The 14,873-nt window shown below is 43.6% G+C and overlaps 1 protein-coding gene across 14 annotated transcripts in view; it reads left to right on the top strand.

The window, feature by feature from the left end:
* The window catches only part of pleca (plectin a), a 110,035-nt gene that overhangs the window by 94,159 nt on the left and 1,003 nt on the right, over positions 1-14,873 (top strand). For all 14 annotated transcript variants that reach the window (XM_065947854.1, XM_065947853.1, XM_065947862.1 and 11 more), the window contains 5 exons: positions 148-231; positions 317-421; positions 600-698; positions 3,339-6,686; positions 7,200-14,185. In XM_065947854.1, coding sequence (XP_065803926.1) covers positions 148-231; positions 317-421; positions 600-698; positions 3,339-6,686; positions 7,200-13,400 — 9,837 coding nt within the window. In that variant the 3' untranslated portion in view covers positions 13,401-14,185. The remainder of the gene's footprint in view (positions 1-147; positions 232-316; positions 422-599; positions 699-3,338; positions 6,687-7,199; positions 14,186-14,873) is intronic.

Genomic DNA, 14,873 nt, shown 5'->3' with positions numbered 1-14,873 from the left:
GGTCACACTGAAAGAGTACACTGGACATTCATCAGAACTGCCTTTCAACGTGTGCTACAAAATGAGATTCTTATTGTGATAGTTAGAGAAGGAGCTGCATGTCATCTTCTTATTTTAAAAGAAAACACACTTCTTGTCTTTTTACAGAAACTCCTGGAAGAGATCGAGACAAACAAGGACAAGATTGAAGGGTGCCAGAAAAATGCAAAGGATTACATTGATTCAGTCAAGGTTTGATTCATTATTTTACAGCTTCACAACAAAGGGAATGATTTGTTCGGCTTGTTTTGAGAATATTTTCTTCATCGTCTTTTAGGACTATGAGTTCCAGCTTCTGACTTACAAAGCCCTCCAGGATCCCATCGCCTCTCCGATAAAGAAACCAAAAATGGAGTGTGCGTCTGATGACATCATTCAGGAGGTAGGTTAACTCTTTTACCTTGAAGATCAGAGGCATGTGGATACATCCAGTCTGGGTGATTTGGTGGATTGTGACTGTCTGCAACGGAAATGTAATGTACTTAAAGGAAAGACACAAAACAGAAAGAAAATGTGTTTGTGAACCTCTCACCATGTCTTTGCTGCTGCATCTGTTTCAGTATGTAACTCTGAGAACCCGCTACAGTGAGCTGATGACTCTCACCAGCCAGTACATCAAGTTCATCACAGAAACACAGCGCCGCCTGGAGGAGGAAGAGGTAATTACACACATCTCTTTATGACATGCAGCAGCAGCAGCAGCAGGTTCCCACTAACTCAGACAAACACCACCTTTACCTGTTCATTTAACCATGTATGGGAAATAATTTGTCATCAATTCTTACAAAATGTTGGCACCTTAGATCACGACTCTCTCGCTCAGAGTCTAGAAAACGGTCGAGTGAAAAGACGTGGCGCGCAGTGGTGAAGCAAACAGTTTCATCCTCGTGTTTCAGCACATCACATCCCCACTACGGCACATGTCTGTCATCCCCCTGCAGTGTGTATTCACACCAGTCATATCACACAGTCTGTACGTAGGACTCTGATCAGTCACATTTTCTCACTGCTTACCCAACAAGGTTTGATTTGGTGTTTGCGTCTTTATTTCCTCTTGAAATCACCAACACTTTGATGATTTAAAGGCTTTGATTTAGCACCTTTTCCCTCTCTTTTCTTTTCTAACTTTCTATTGTGTTTGATCCTTTTGACCTGCTCGCCAGTGCTTTGTCATGCTGAGTATTAATCACACGCTTAAGAGATGATTTAACCCTCAAAGCACCAGGTATTTAAAAAACCAGACCCTCTCACTTCATCCCCGTCTTCATCTCGTGTTTGTGTGTAGTGGCCGGAAGGTTCAGGAGTATTAGAGACCTTTTATATTTGAGCTCATGATCGGTTCGTTAAGAACATAGCATTAGCTTCCTGTTGCCTATAATACGCTTTGTTAATGTAAATGTCAACATGTCCATTGTCTCAGTTTTATAATGAAACACAAAAGCACTTTTAAGATATTTAACGCTACTGTTTCTAATACTGAGGGCTCATGTAATGATTATTTTCATCATTGATTACCTTCAGAGTTTTTCTTTGTCTGAAATTTAACAAAAGTTGATAAAATAGTTTTATTTATGTTCATTGAAGTAGAACAAAGAAGAACAGCAAACCCTCTAGTGTGAGAATCAGAAAAGTCTGACATCTTCTCATTCTCAAAAATTAATAATTATGACATGAGTTGTCGTCTACGGAAGCCCTTAGCGGACATACTGTACATCCATACATTATATTTCACTCTGTTTTCCTGTGATAATGAGAACATTTCTTTACGACTTACTGGTGGATGTACCTCAGGATAACAGCTCTCTCTTTCTTTATCTAATCTCTGATAACGAGTTCATTTCTTGAGATCTTGTGAAAACATCTGAAACGTGCTTCTCTTGTTATCATTAGAAAATCTGAGTTGTTATCCCAAGATATCAAGAAAAATGTCTTGAGATCTCTGGGAAAAAAAGCGTTGATTTGCATTATGAGTGGACTGGTGCTGATACACCGTATGTTGCTGTCCTTAACAGAAGTTGAATCAGAGATCAGTTTGATAGGTTTCTAAAGTCTTGGACCTTCCCTTTAGGTGTCGATCACCTGCACAGATGCACCATGAATCATCACCATTTTCACTAAAGATTAGGACTCACCCCATCAATACCTGTCGTCATAAATAAAGCATCTTAATCCAGGATTTATGTCACTGTCACTTTGATTTTAAACCGGCATACTTTGTGTTCAGTGCAACATGACTTCATGCTTTGTTTGCTGCATCACTTTGCTTTTCTTAGAAGTGATTTTCTTGTTTTCTGACCTGTCTGTGACTGATTATTGGGCTGTTTCTGAACTTTCTAACCTACTGCAGTGAATACTTTTATGCATGCTGCTGATGATTTATTCTTTACTAATACTTTACTTTAATGGTGACTGAAATATGCAACCATCTTCCCATCATCCCACCTTTACAATATTTAGGATTAAAAGCAGGGTTGGTAATTTAAAAAAACTAGCATGATTTTGAAAGTAGCATTCCCTCAGTGCTCCGTCTACACCCACCTCGTCCCCTCTGTGCTCCCTCAAAAGCCACGCCCCCTCACTTACATGCACAAGCGCCATTGGTACATGCTTTGAGTGTGGGCCAGTGCACACATGGGGTAGAGAGCGAGCAGGGAGACAGGGAGGTGCCTGATTGGTTCATCAGATTGGTACCTCGTGGCAGACATTCGTTGAAGTTTTTACAGGCTCACAAACTGCTACAGATGACGGATTTTCTTAGTTCCTTTCTCAGAACACGAGTTATTCATTTCTGTCGGGACCTAAAGACAATTTCCACCAAAATTTGAAAAAGTGGATCTGGAGGAAATTACCAACCCTGCCTTTAATTTGACATCTAAATCAATACACGTATTAATCTGTGACAAAAGTTTAGTTTATAGTTTGATATCATCAATAGATTTGATTTGTAACAGGCTGGTATTGTAAATGTTTAAAATGTGACCCAGAGGGATGACACAGCTGATGTAGAACAGGAATCCTTCAAAATATCTGCATGAAAGCCGAGTGTCTTTTCGTGTCGTGTCGTTGTGAAGTGTCAGTTTGTGTGCCATACATTGAAAACATGACAAGCATTTCCCAATACATACATAAGAGTTGTCTACATGTTGTAGATGATTAACTGTAACAGATGATCATGTATTTACATTTTCATGTACCTACATGTTGAATAACTATTTTCATATTGAAGGTCTATTTTACAGTCTAACACCTTTAACATTCTCTTTCTTCACCTTTACTCCCTCGTTGCTTTACTAATACAGAAAGCTTCTGAGAAACTCAAAGAAGAGGAGAGGAGAAAGATGGCTGAGATTCAAGCTGAGCTAGATAAACAGAAGCAGTTGGCCGAGGCTCAGGCCAAATCCGTGGCCAAAGCAGAACAAGAAGCCGAGGAGCTGAAGATGAAGATGAAACAGGAAGCCAGCAAGAGGCAAGATGTGGCAGGGGAGGCTGAGAAGCAGAAACAGAACATACAGCAGGAGCTGCACCAGCTGAAGAGTCTGTCCGAGCAGGAGATCAAGTCCAAGGGTCAGCAGCTGGAGGAGGCTCTGAGCAGTCGAACCAAAATTGAGGAGGAAATCCACATAATTAGAGTCCAGTTAGAGACGACAATCAAGCAGAAGTCCACAGCTGAGACTGAGCTTCAGAACCTCAGAGACAGAGCCGCTGAGGCCGAGAAGCTCAGGAAAACTGCTCAGGAGGAGGCAGAGAGGCTTCGCAAGCAAGTGACTGAAGAGACTCAGAAAAAGAAGAATGCTGAAGACGAGCTGAAGCGGAAATCTGAGGCGGAAAAAGAAGCAGCCAAACAGAAGCAGAAAGCTCTGGAGGACCTCCAGAAATTCAAGATGCAGGCGGAGGAGGCAGAGAGGCGCATGAAACAGGCTGAGGAGGAGAAACTGAGGCAGATCAAGGTAGTAGAGGAGGTGGCACAAAAGACGGCTGCCACACATTTACAAACCACATCCATGTCATTCAACGAGAAGGCAACAAAACTGGAGGAGTCCCTTAAGAAGGAGAAGGGCACAGTGCTTCAGCTGCAGGAGGAGGCAGAGAAACTCAGGAAACAACAGGAGGAAGCCAACAAAGCTCGCGAGCAAGCAGAGAAAGAGCTGGAAACATGGAGACAGAAAGCCAACGAGGCTCTCCGCTTGAGGCTGCAAGCTGAGGAGGAAGCTCAGAAGAAGAGTCAAACTCAAGAGGAGGCGGAGAGGCAAAAAGTGGAGGCTGAGCGGGATGCCAAGAAACGGGCTAAAGCTGAGGACGCTGCTCTGAAACAGAAGGAGAATGCAGAGAAAGAGTTGGAAAATCAGAGGAAGTTTGCAGAACAAATAGCCCAGCAAAAGCTGTCTGCAGAGCAGGAATGCATCAGACTGAAGTCTGACTTTGAACACGCTGAACAGCAGAGAGGCCTGTTGGATAATGAGCTCCAGAGACTGAAGAAAGAGGTGAGCGACACAGAAAAGCAGAGGAAACAACTGGAGGGGGAGCTAGCCAAAGTCAGAAGTGAGATGGACTCTCTTCTACAGATGAAGATTCATGCTGAGAAGCAGACGCTGTCAAACACAGAGAAGAGCAAGCAGCTTCTCGAGTCTGAGGCATCAAAAATGAAACAGCTTGCAGAGGAAGCCGCTAGACTGAGATCAGTTTCCGAAGAGGCGAAGAAGCAGAGGCAGATCGCAGAGGATGAGGCAGCTCGCCAGAGAGCCGAGGCTGAGAAGATACTCAAAGAGAAGCTGGCTGCCATCAACGAGGCAACTCGTCTGAAGACCGAAGCTGAGATTGCTCTGAAAGCTAAAGAAGCAGAAAATGAGAGACTGAAAAGAAAAGCGGAGGAAGAAGCTTATCAGAGAAAGCTGCTGGAGGATCAGGCCGCTCAGCATAAACACGACATTCAAGAGAAAATCACACACCTGAAGAGCTCATCTGACACCGAGCTAGTGAGACAAAAAACAATTGTGGAAGAAACTCTGAAGCAAAAAAAGGTGGTTGAAGAAGAAATCCACATCATTAGGATCAGCTTTGAGAAAGCATCAAAAGAAAAGTCCAATTTGGAGGCTGAATTGAAGAAGCTGAAGGGTATCGCAGATGAGACGCAGAAGAGCAAACTCAAAGCTGAAGAGGAGGCGGAGAAACTGAGGAAGCTCGCTGCTGAGGAGGAAAAGAAAAGGAAAGAATCCGAGGAGAAGGTGAAGAGGATTACTGCAGCCGAAGAAGAGGCCGCTCGGCAATGCAAAGCTGCCAAGGAGGAAGTGGAGCGTCTCAAAAAGAAAGCAGAGGAAGCTAATAAACAGAAGGAGAAGGCTGCAAAAGATGCAGAGAAGCAGGTCGTTTTGGCCAAAGAGGCAGCGCAGAAATGCAGTGCAGCTGAGCAGAAAGCCCAAGACGTTCTCAGCAAGAATAAAGACGATGCCCTTGCTCAGGAAAAACTGAAAGGTGAGTTTGAAAATGCTAAGAAACTTGCCCAAGCCGCTGAGAAAGCCAAACAGAAAGCAGAGAAGGAGGCTGCCCTGCTCCGTCAAAAAGCTGAGGAGGCTGAAAAACAGAAAAAAGCTGCAGAGGAGGAAGCTGCAAAACAGGCCAAAGCTCAAGGAGATGCAGAGAAACTGAGGAAAGAAGCAGAGGCCGAGGCCTCCAAGCGAGCAGCAGCTGAAGCAGCGGCTCTGAAGGCGAAGCAGCAAGCTGATTCAGAGATGGCCAAACACAAAAAAGAAGCAGAACAAGCTCTGAAGCAGAAGTCTCAGGTGGAGAAAGAACTTACAGGGGTTAAACTGAAGCTGGATGAGACCAACAAGCAGAAAGTTGTGTTGGATGAGGAGCTCCAGAGAGTCAAAGGTGAAGTTAATGATGCTGTCAAGCAAAAGGCCCAGGTGGAGGATGAACTGTCCAAGGTTAAGAAGCAGATGGACGAGCTCCTGAAACTCAAGCTGAAGATTGAGGAAGAAAACCAACGTCTCATGAAGAAAGATAAAGATAATACACAGAAACTACTCAAAGAGGAAGCAGAGAAAATGAAGAGCCTGGCGGAGGATGCTGCGAGACTAAGTGTGGAAGCCGAGGAAGCAGCAAGACAGAGACAGGTCGCTGAGTCCGACTTAACTGAACAGAGGGCTCTTGCAGAGAAAATGCTAAAGGAGAAAATGCAGGCGATCCAGGAGGCTACAAAACTGAAAGCCGAGGCACAGGAGCTCCAGAAACAGAAAAACCAGGCACAGGAAAAGGCTAAAAAACTACTAGAGGACAAACAACAGATCCAGCAGCGCCTTGACAAGGAGACTGACGATTTCCAAAAATCATTGGAGGCCGAGCGCAAGAGGCAAATGGAGGTTTCCGCAGAGGCAGAGAGACTGAAATTGAAAGTGAAGGAGCTCAGTGATGCTCAGGCAGAAGCTGAAAAGGAGGCAAAGAAATTTAAGAACCAAGCTGATGAAGCGAAGGCACGTCTACAAGAGACAGAAAAGCAAAGTGGAGAAGTTGTTGTGCAAAAGTTGGAGACACAGAGGCTGCAGAGCACCAGAGAGGCTGACGGCTTGAAGAACGCCATCGCTGACCTCGAAAAAGAGAGAGAGAAGTTGAAAAAAGAGGCGGAGGAGCTTCAGAAGAACTCTAAAGAGGTATTTTTTATACATGAAGTTCATTGACACAGCCCATTAAATTAACCAAAACGTATAAACACACTAATATCTGTGGAAGCAGCTGTAACATTTCATGTAAATTGCAGATTTTAAGTAACATCCAGCAATTTATATGAATTCAAAATCTGATCTCTGCAGAGTTAAATGATGACTATTTTGTCATTTTCAAACTTTCTCTGAAATATTTGCTCTAAATATTTCATTTTTTACAAATCAAACAAGATACAACAAGTGAATTGTAGTTGGTAGACTTTGTTGCCTTTGGACTGAGACTAGATATCTGTTCGTATTTGTCTTCATAATGCACTAAGCTATCTGGTTTCTGGCTGTTTTCTAACATAAGATAAATACATGAGAATGGGTAGTAGTGTAAACTCGTGTAAAGCATACTTCCACAATTGTTGAATTGTAATTGAGACCTACTTTTCTTTGACATGTAGGAAATGGCTTATATCCTGTTTAAATCTTATTGTTCTCTTTTTTTCCAAATAGATGGCAAATGCCCAGCAAGAACAAATCGAGCAACAGAAGGCCATTCTTCAGCAGTCCTTCCTCACAGAAAAGGACGTGTTGTTGAAGAGAGAAAAGGCAGTAGAAGATGAGAAAAAGAAGCTTCAGAAACAGTTTGAGGATGAAGTGAATAAAGCCAAAGCTCTTAAGGAGGAACAAGAACGTCAGCGGAAGCTAATGGAAGAGGAGAAGAAGAAGCTCCAAGCCATTATGGATGACGCTGTCAAGAAACAAAAGGGTGCTGAGGCAGAGATGACCAACAAGCAGAAAGAAATGGAAGTGCTTGAAAAGAAACGGCTTGAACAGGAAAAACTTCTGGGAGAGGAAAATAAAAAGCTCAGAGAGAAACTTAAGAGTCTTGAGGTCACCTCCAAACAGGCTACTTCCAAAACAAAGGAAATGGAGGTCCAAACTGATGACGTTCTTAAAGAGGAGTTAGTTTCTATGACAATGGTGGGAACAACAAAGAAAGTTTTCAATGGATCTGTCGACGTGGACGGAGCAAAGAAAGATGGAGAATCACCTTTAGCATTTGAAGGTATAAGGGAGAAAGTCCCTGCTGAAAGGCTGTTTGACGTTGGTGTCCTGACCAAAAAGGAGTTTGACAAATTGAAAAAGGGAAAAACCTCAGTTCAAGAACTTGGAAAGACTGATAAAGTTAAATCATGTCTTAAGGGTCAAAACACGATTGGAGGCGTCTTGACTCCATCCAAAGAGAAAAAGAGTGTCTATCAGGCCATGAAAGAGAAAATGATCACGCCTAACACTGCCTCGATGCTGCTGGAGGCACAAGCTGCTTCTGGTTACATTGTAGATCCAGTGAAAAATCAGCTTCTCTCTGTAGATGATGCTGTCAAAGATGAGCTAATCGGCCCTGAGCTTCACGATAAAATGCTCTCTGCAGAGCGAGCCGCCACAGGCTTCAAAGATCCCTATACTGGAGCTAAAATCTCTCTCTTTGAGGCCATGAAGAAGGGACTTATTGAAAGGGAGCAGGCCACAAAATACCTAGATGTACAGCTTGCAACTGGCGGTATCATCGATCCCATCAATAGTCACAGAGTGCCACTTCAGACCGCCTACAAACAGGGTCAGTTTGATGCAGACATGAACAAGAAGCTAAGTGATCCCAGTGACGATTGCAAGTTATTCATTGACCCCAGCACTCAGGAGCAACTCACTTACAAACAGCTCCTGGAGAAATGCACCAAAGATGCAGAGACAGGAATGCTGATTTTACCAGTGTCAGAGACAGCTGCTGAAAGTGAGACAACATACACAGACCAGGAGACTAAAGAGATGTTAAGTAAGTCAAATGTCAGTGTGCCTTTTGGAAGGTTCAAGGGCAAAACTGTCACCATTTGGGAAGTCATAAACTCTGAATACTTCACCGACGAGCAAAGAAGAGAACTGATTCGCCAATACAAGACAGGCAAAATCACAGTAGAGAAGATTATTAAGATCGTCATCACTGTTGTTGAAGACAAGGAGAAGAATAATGGAAATGTGTTCAGTGGTTTGAGGGCTCCTGTCTCTGCTAGTGAACTGTTGGAATCCAAAATTATCAACAAAGACTTGTTTAATAAGTTGAGTAATGGCAAGATAACAGTTAAAGAGATCTCAGAGATGGAGCCTGTGAAGAAGGCACTACATGGAACACCCAGCATTGCTGGACTGTTGAATGAACCCACTAAGGAGAAAATGCCTTTCTATCAAGCTCTGAAGAAAGAATTACTGTCTCCAGAAACTGTGGCAAATCTTCTTGAAGCTCAAGCAGCAACTGGGTTTGTAATCGATCCGGTCAAAAATGAGAGAGTCCCTGTTGATGAAGCTGTTAAGTCGGGTCTGGTGGGACCAGAACTGCACGAACGACTCCTGTCAGCGGAGAGAGCTGTTAGTGGCTACAAAGATCCGTATACTGGGAAAAACGTGTCCCTGTTTGAGGCCCTGAACAAAGGCCTTATCAAGAAAGACCATGGCGTTCGTCTGCTTGAGGCACAGCTCTCAACAGGTGGAATCATTGACCCTGTTAAAAGCTATCGTATCCCACACGAGGTTGCCTGCAAGCGTGGATATTTTGATGAGGAAATGAGCAAGACCCTAAACACCAACACAGATGAAACTAAGGTCTTTTATGATCCGAACTCACAAGAAGATTCAACTTATGCCCAGCTCATGAAAACATGTGTCACCGACAAAGAAACCGGACTCCCATTGCTTCCTCTTTCAAAGAAGGCAGCCAAGCCAAAAGAAGAGAAACAAATTACAGAGGCTAAAACAAAAGAGGCTTTGAACCAGACAACTATGGAGCTTGACTATGGCCCTTTCAAAGGAAGAAAAGTCACAATTTGGGAAATCATACACTCTGAATACATCACTGAGGAGCAGAGAATAGAGCTTATTCGCCGGTATAGAATGGGACAGGTGACGATTGAGAAGTTGATCAAGATTGTGGTTACAATGGTTGAGGATAAAGAGGATGAAGCAAAGGAAGAGGCCTGTTTTGAAGGCCTTAGGGCTCCAGTCACAGCCCGCTCTTTGCTTGATTCCAACATCATTGATAAGGCTACATTCGATGAACTGGAACAGGGTAAAAAGACACCTAAAGAGGTTAGTGAAACCGACAAAGTCAAGAAGTACTTGCAGGGAACAGTCCACATTGATGGTATTACTATGGGAGATTCAAAAGAGAAGTTAAGCATATATCAAGCAATGAAAAAGAACATCCTGCAACAAAACACTGGGCTTGCCTTACTAGAGGCCCAAGCTGGAACTGGTTTCATAACTGATCCAGTCAAAAGTCAGAAATACTCTGTGGATGATGCTGTGAAGGAAGGAGTTGTTGGTCCAGAGCTCCATGAAAAACTTCTTGCAGCCGAGAAAGCAGTGACTGGATACAGAGATCCTTATACTGGCAATAAGATTTCTCTGTTCCAGGCCATGAAGAAAGAGCTTGTTCTCAGAGAGCATGCCATCCCCATCCTGGAGGCTCAGTCTGCCACAGGGGGGATCATTGATCCAACCAGTAGCCATCGTGTTCCCAATGATGTGGCCATTCAGCGCGGCTATTTGAGTAAACAAATGTCCAAATCCTTCAATGAACCTTCAGGTGACGTTAAAGGTTTTACCAATCCCAACACCAATGAAAATGTCACTTACAAGCAGTTGGTGGAGAAATGTGTCAAAGATCCCATCTCTGGTCTGTGCTACCTGCCTTTGACAAAGGTGGAAGCCCCTGCTCCTGTTGAGAAATCCTATCAATATACAGAGGAACAAGCCCAAACAGATCTAGCCAACACTCAAATTGAGATCCCTCATAAGAACTTTGCAGGAAAGAGTATGACCATTTGGGAAGTAATGAATTCAAATATGCTTCCAGAAGAGGAGAGACGCCGCCTCATGGAGCAGTTTCGCTTAGGGCAAATCTCAAAGGACAGAATGCTCATCATCATTATTGAAATCATTGAACAAAGGGAGACCCTAAAATCAGAGCAAGGCATGTCCTGTGATGTAATCAGAAGAAGAGTTACTATTGATGAGCTGTACAGTGCTCGGATTATTGACTTGAACACTTACAACCTCTTGAAACAAGAGAAGATAACTATTCGTGAGGTCATGGAAAGGCCGTCAGTGAAGCAGTACCTCTTTGGTACTGGTTGTATTGCTGGAATCATGTCAGACAGCCCCCCAAAGATCAGCATTTACCAGGCTATGAAGAGTGGAAAAATCAAGCCTGAGGTTGCTCTGAATCTGCTTGAGGCGCAAGCAGCAACAGGATTCATGATTGACCCAGTGAAAGATGAACTTCTGACTGTTGATGAAGCTGTACGCAAGGGGCTTGTCGGCCCAGAACTTCATGACAAACTGCTCTCTGCTGAAAGAGCAGTTACAGGTTACAAAGATCCGTACAGTGGGAAAGTGATTTCTCTCTTCCAGGCAATGAAAAAAGACCTCATTCCTGAGGATTATGCCTTGGGGCTTTTGGAAGCCCAGAATGCCACTGGTGGATTAATGGATCCTGAATACTACTTCCGCCTCCCCACTGATGTTGCTTTGCAGCGTGGCTACATCAACAAAGAGACTCTTGACAGAATATCTGAACCCAATGCGGATGTGCGTGGTTACACCGATCCTACATCAGAAGACAAACAGTCCTATGCTCAGCTGCTTAAAAGATCCAGAGTTGATAAAGAGAGCGGGCTGCGCCTGCTTTCACTGTCAGACAGAAGACTTCTCTTCAAGGGTCTTAGAAAGCAGATCACTGCAGAAGAGCTGCTTCGATCCCAGATTATTGACCAAAAGACATACAATGAACTCACCGAGGGTACCATCACAGTGGAGGAGGTCAGCAGAGACCTGAAGAAATTCCTTGAGGGTACCAGCTGTATTGCTGGTGTGTACGTAGAATCAAGCAAAGACCGTCTGTCAATTTACCAAGCGATGAAGAAGAACATGATTAGGCCCGGAACTGCCTTTGAGCTTCTTGAAGCCCAAGCTTCCACAGGGTATGTAATTGATCCTATTAAAAACCTGAAGCTAAATGTGGCTGAAGCTGTGAAGTTGGCAGTTGTTGGCCCGGAGTTTAAAGATAAACTCCTCTCAGCTGAACGAGCTGTTACAGGGTACAAGGACCCTTACTCTGGCAAGATCATCTCACTATTCCAGGCGATGAAGAAGGGTCTTATTCTTAAAGACCATGGCATTCGCCTGCTAGAGGCTCAGATTGCTACCGGTGGAATCATTGATCCACAGGAGAGCCATCGCCTGCCTGTTGAAACAGCATATGAACGTGGCCTCTTTGATGAGGAAATGAATGAAATCCTCACCGACCCATCAGATGACACAAAGGGCTTCTTTGATCCTAACACAGAGGAAAATCTCACCTACCTGCAGCTGATGGAGAGATGTATGACAGACCCAGAAACAGGTCTCGCTCTTCTGCTGCTTAAAGAAAAGAAGCGAGAGAGGAAGACGTCTTCCAAATCTTCAGTTCGCAAACGTAGAGTCGTCATTGTTGATCCAGAGACCGGCAAAGAGATGTCTGTCTACGAGGCGTACCAGAAAGGCCTTATAGACCACCAGACTTACATTGAGCTTTCAGAGCAGGAGTGTGAATGGGAAGAAATTACCATCACCTCATCTGATGGAGTTGTGAAATCCATGATCATTGACAGAAGGTCTGGTCGGCAGTATGACATTGATGACGCCATCTCAAAATGCCTGATTGACAAGTCGGCCCTTGATCAGTACCGGGCAGGCACCCTATCTATCACAGAGTTTGCAGACATGCTGTCTGGAAACACGAGCGGTGTCAGATCCCGTTCATCGTCCTTTGGCTCCTCTTCCTCTTACAATATGAGCCCAGTACCTTCTATAAAAACACCAGCAACCACGTGGAACGACCCAACAGAGGAAACTGGTCCTGTGGCTGGCATCTTAGACACAGAAACACTGGAGAAGGTATCGGTCACAGAGGCTATACACAGAAACCTTGTGGACAACATTACAGGCCAAAGGCTGCTGGAGGCTCAGGCCTGCACGGGAGGTATCATCGACCCAAATACTGGAGAGAAATTCTCTGTTGCAGATGCAATGAACAAAAGTCTCGTGGATAAAATCATGGTGGACCGCATCAGTCTAGCCCAGAAAGCATGCAATGGATTTGAGGATCCGAGAACCAAGACTAAAATGTCAGCAGCCCAAGCTCTAAAGAAAGGCTGGCTGTACTATGAGGCTGGGCAGAGATTCCTTGAGGTCCAGTATCTCACTGGTGGATTGATCGAACCAGATGCCACCAGCAGAGTCTCCATAGATGAGGCTGTAAAGAAGGGCACCTTAGATGCACGCACTGCACAGAAGTTACGGGATGTTAGTGCATACTCAAAATACCTCACATGCCCTAAAACCAAGTTGAAAATCTCTTACAAGGACGCCATGGAAAGAAGCATGGTAGAGGAGGGGACTGGTCTGCGACTACTTGAAGCGTCATCTCAATCCAGCAAAGGCCTCTACAGCCCCTACAGCATGAGCGGGTCCGGCTCAGCTACCGGGTCAAGGTCTGGCTCAAGAACTGGCTCAAGGTCAGGCTCCAGGAGAGGAAGCTTTGATGCCACAGGATCCAGTTTCACAACAACCTTCTCTTCCACTTCGTACGGTTCACCGAGCTACAGCCGCCGATACTGATGAGTCTGACAGGAATGATTTCTAAAGGAAGGATACACTACAAAACCACAGTGTTCACCAGATGCCTAATTCTCAGTGGAATAAGGGCTACCTTTATTCTGCTCTGCATGTGGTTGTTACAGGTCTTTTAATATTTAATTTTTTACAAGTTGAATATTTGTTTATAGTATATTTCACTTTTCTTTTAGTTGTTTATGCTTCCTCCTGAAAACTGTACTGTACCAAGCTTATGCAATAGCTGTTGATTACTTCTAGTGTCTATTGCAGAAGTTATTCTTTCTCTTTTTCTTTGTTTAAAAAGTACATCATAAGAATTTACCATTCAACAAACAAGATTTTTATTTAAAATATTGTGTATTACACAATAACCAAAACTATTCATTACCAATAACCTGATTGTCAAGAGGAACCAAATTTTTGTTGTACAAACAGAAATCTTTGTACATGTGTATATTTCTGAAAAGTTAAAAAAAAAAAGATAGCTGAAAAGAGATAAATACAACTCTGCAGAGCAGAATAAGGAGTCCTCCGAATATGAATAAACACTAAAAGTGTCAGCTTTAATAATGCCAAGCTTCAAGATCTTTTCTCTCCTGGGCTACACTGCCAATGTCTACTCCATCCCCAATCTTCATTCAACCTGGAAATACAACAACACGAAAACTCAAAGAGCAAGATCCCTCACCTGGAAGATTCATCCAGTCTGTTATGACCATTCAAACCTTAAAACATCAAACCTCAAAACCAACATAAACAAGTCCCTGCTTTTCTTCACACCTCAAAAGGTATGTAAAAAATAGATGTGTGTGTGTGTGTGTGTGTGTGTGTGTGTGTGTGTGTGTGTGTGTGTGTGTGTGTGTGTGTGTGTGTGTGTGTGTGTGTGTGTGTGTGTGTGTGTGTGTGTGCCATTCTTTATATGCAGACCATTAAAGTCCAACGGCTAGGTATTAGCTCTTAGTCGACTTAACAGTTAAAAGTCGTCACCCTTTGCTAGTCGGCACCAGAATTACTAGTGTGTTAAATACGTTGTTATTATTCTTATACATTGGCCTTCAATGCTGGTCAAATGGTTTTGCTCAAACTGCAAAGCAGTCACCCACCACTAGTTGGGGCTGCTCTCCCCGCTCTACTACCCAGATATAAACAAGCACACTGAATGATGAGCATCTCGTAGGAGCAGAGTGGTCTGGCAGTATTTTGATTGAGAAAATGGAGATAAAAATGTACGTAGCAATGGCATATTGACCGGAGCAGTGTGTAACCACATTGAACACAGGCATGTTGATGTCAAAGTGCAGGGGGACCGAAGCTTGCGGCGCTAGCAATGCTAATGTTAGCCACACTCACCAGCCATATTATATGGTTTACGGGCTGAAACTAAATAAATTTAGCCAAAATTATAAAATTAATTATTGATTTACTCTTTTCTTACCTTCAGACTACTTGATTAGTCTGAGTTTAAATTCCCGTTCA

This window comes from Labrus bergylta, chromosome 19, assembly GCF_963930695.1.
Source record: "Labrus bergylta chromosome 19, fLabBer1.1, whole genome shotgun sequence".
In the NCBI taxonomy this organism is placed as follows: domain Eukaryota; kingdom Metazoa; phylum Chordata; class Actinopteri; order Labriformes; family Labridae; genus Labrus; species Labrus bergylta.
This window is presented reverse-complemented; position numbering and strand designations above follow the sequence as displayed.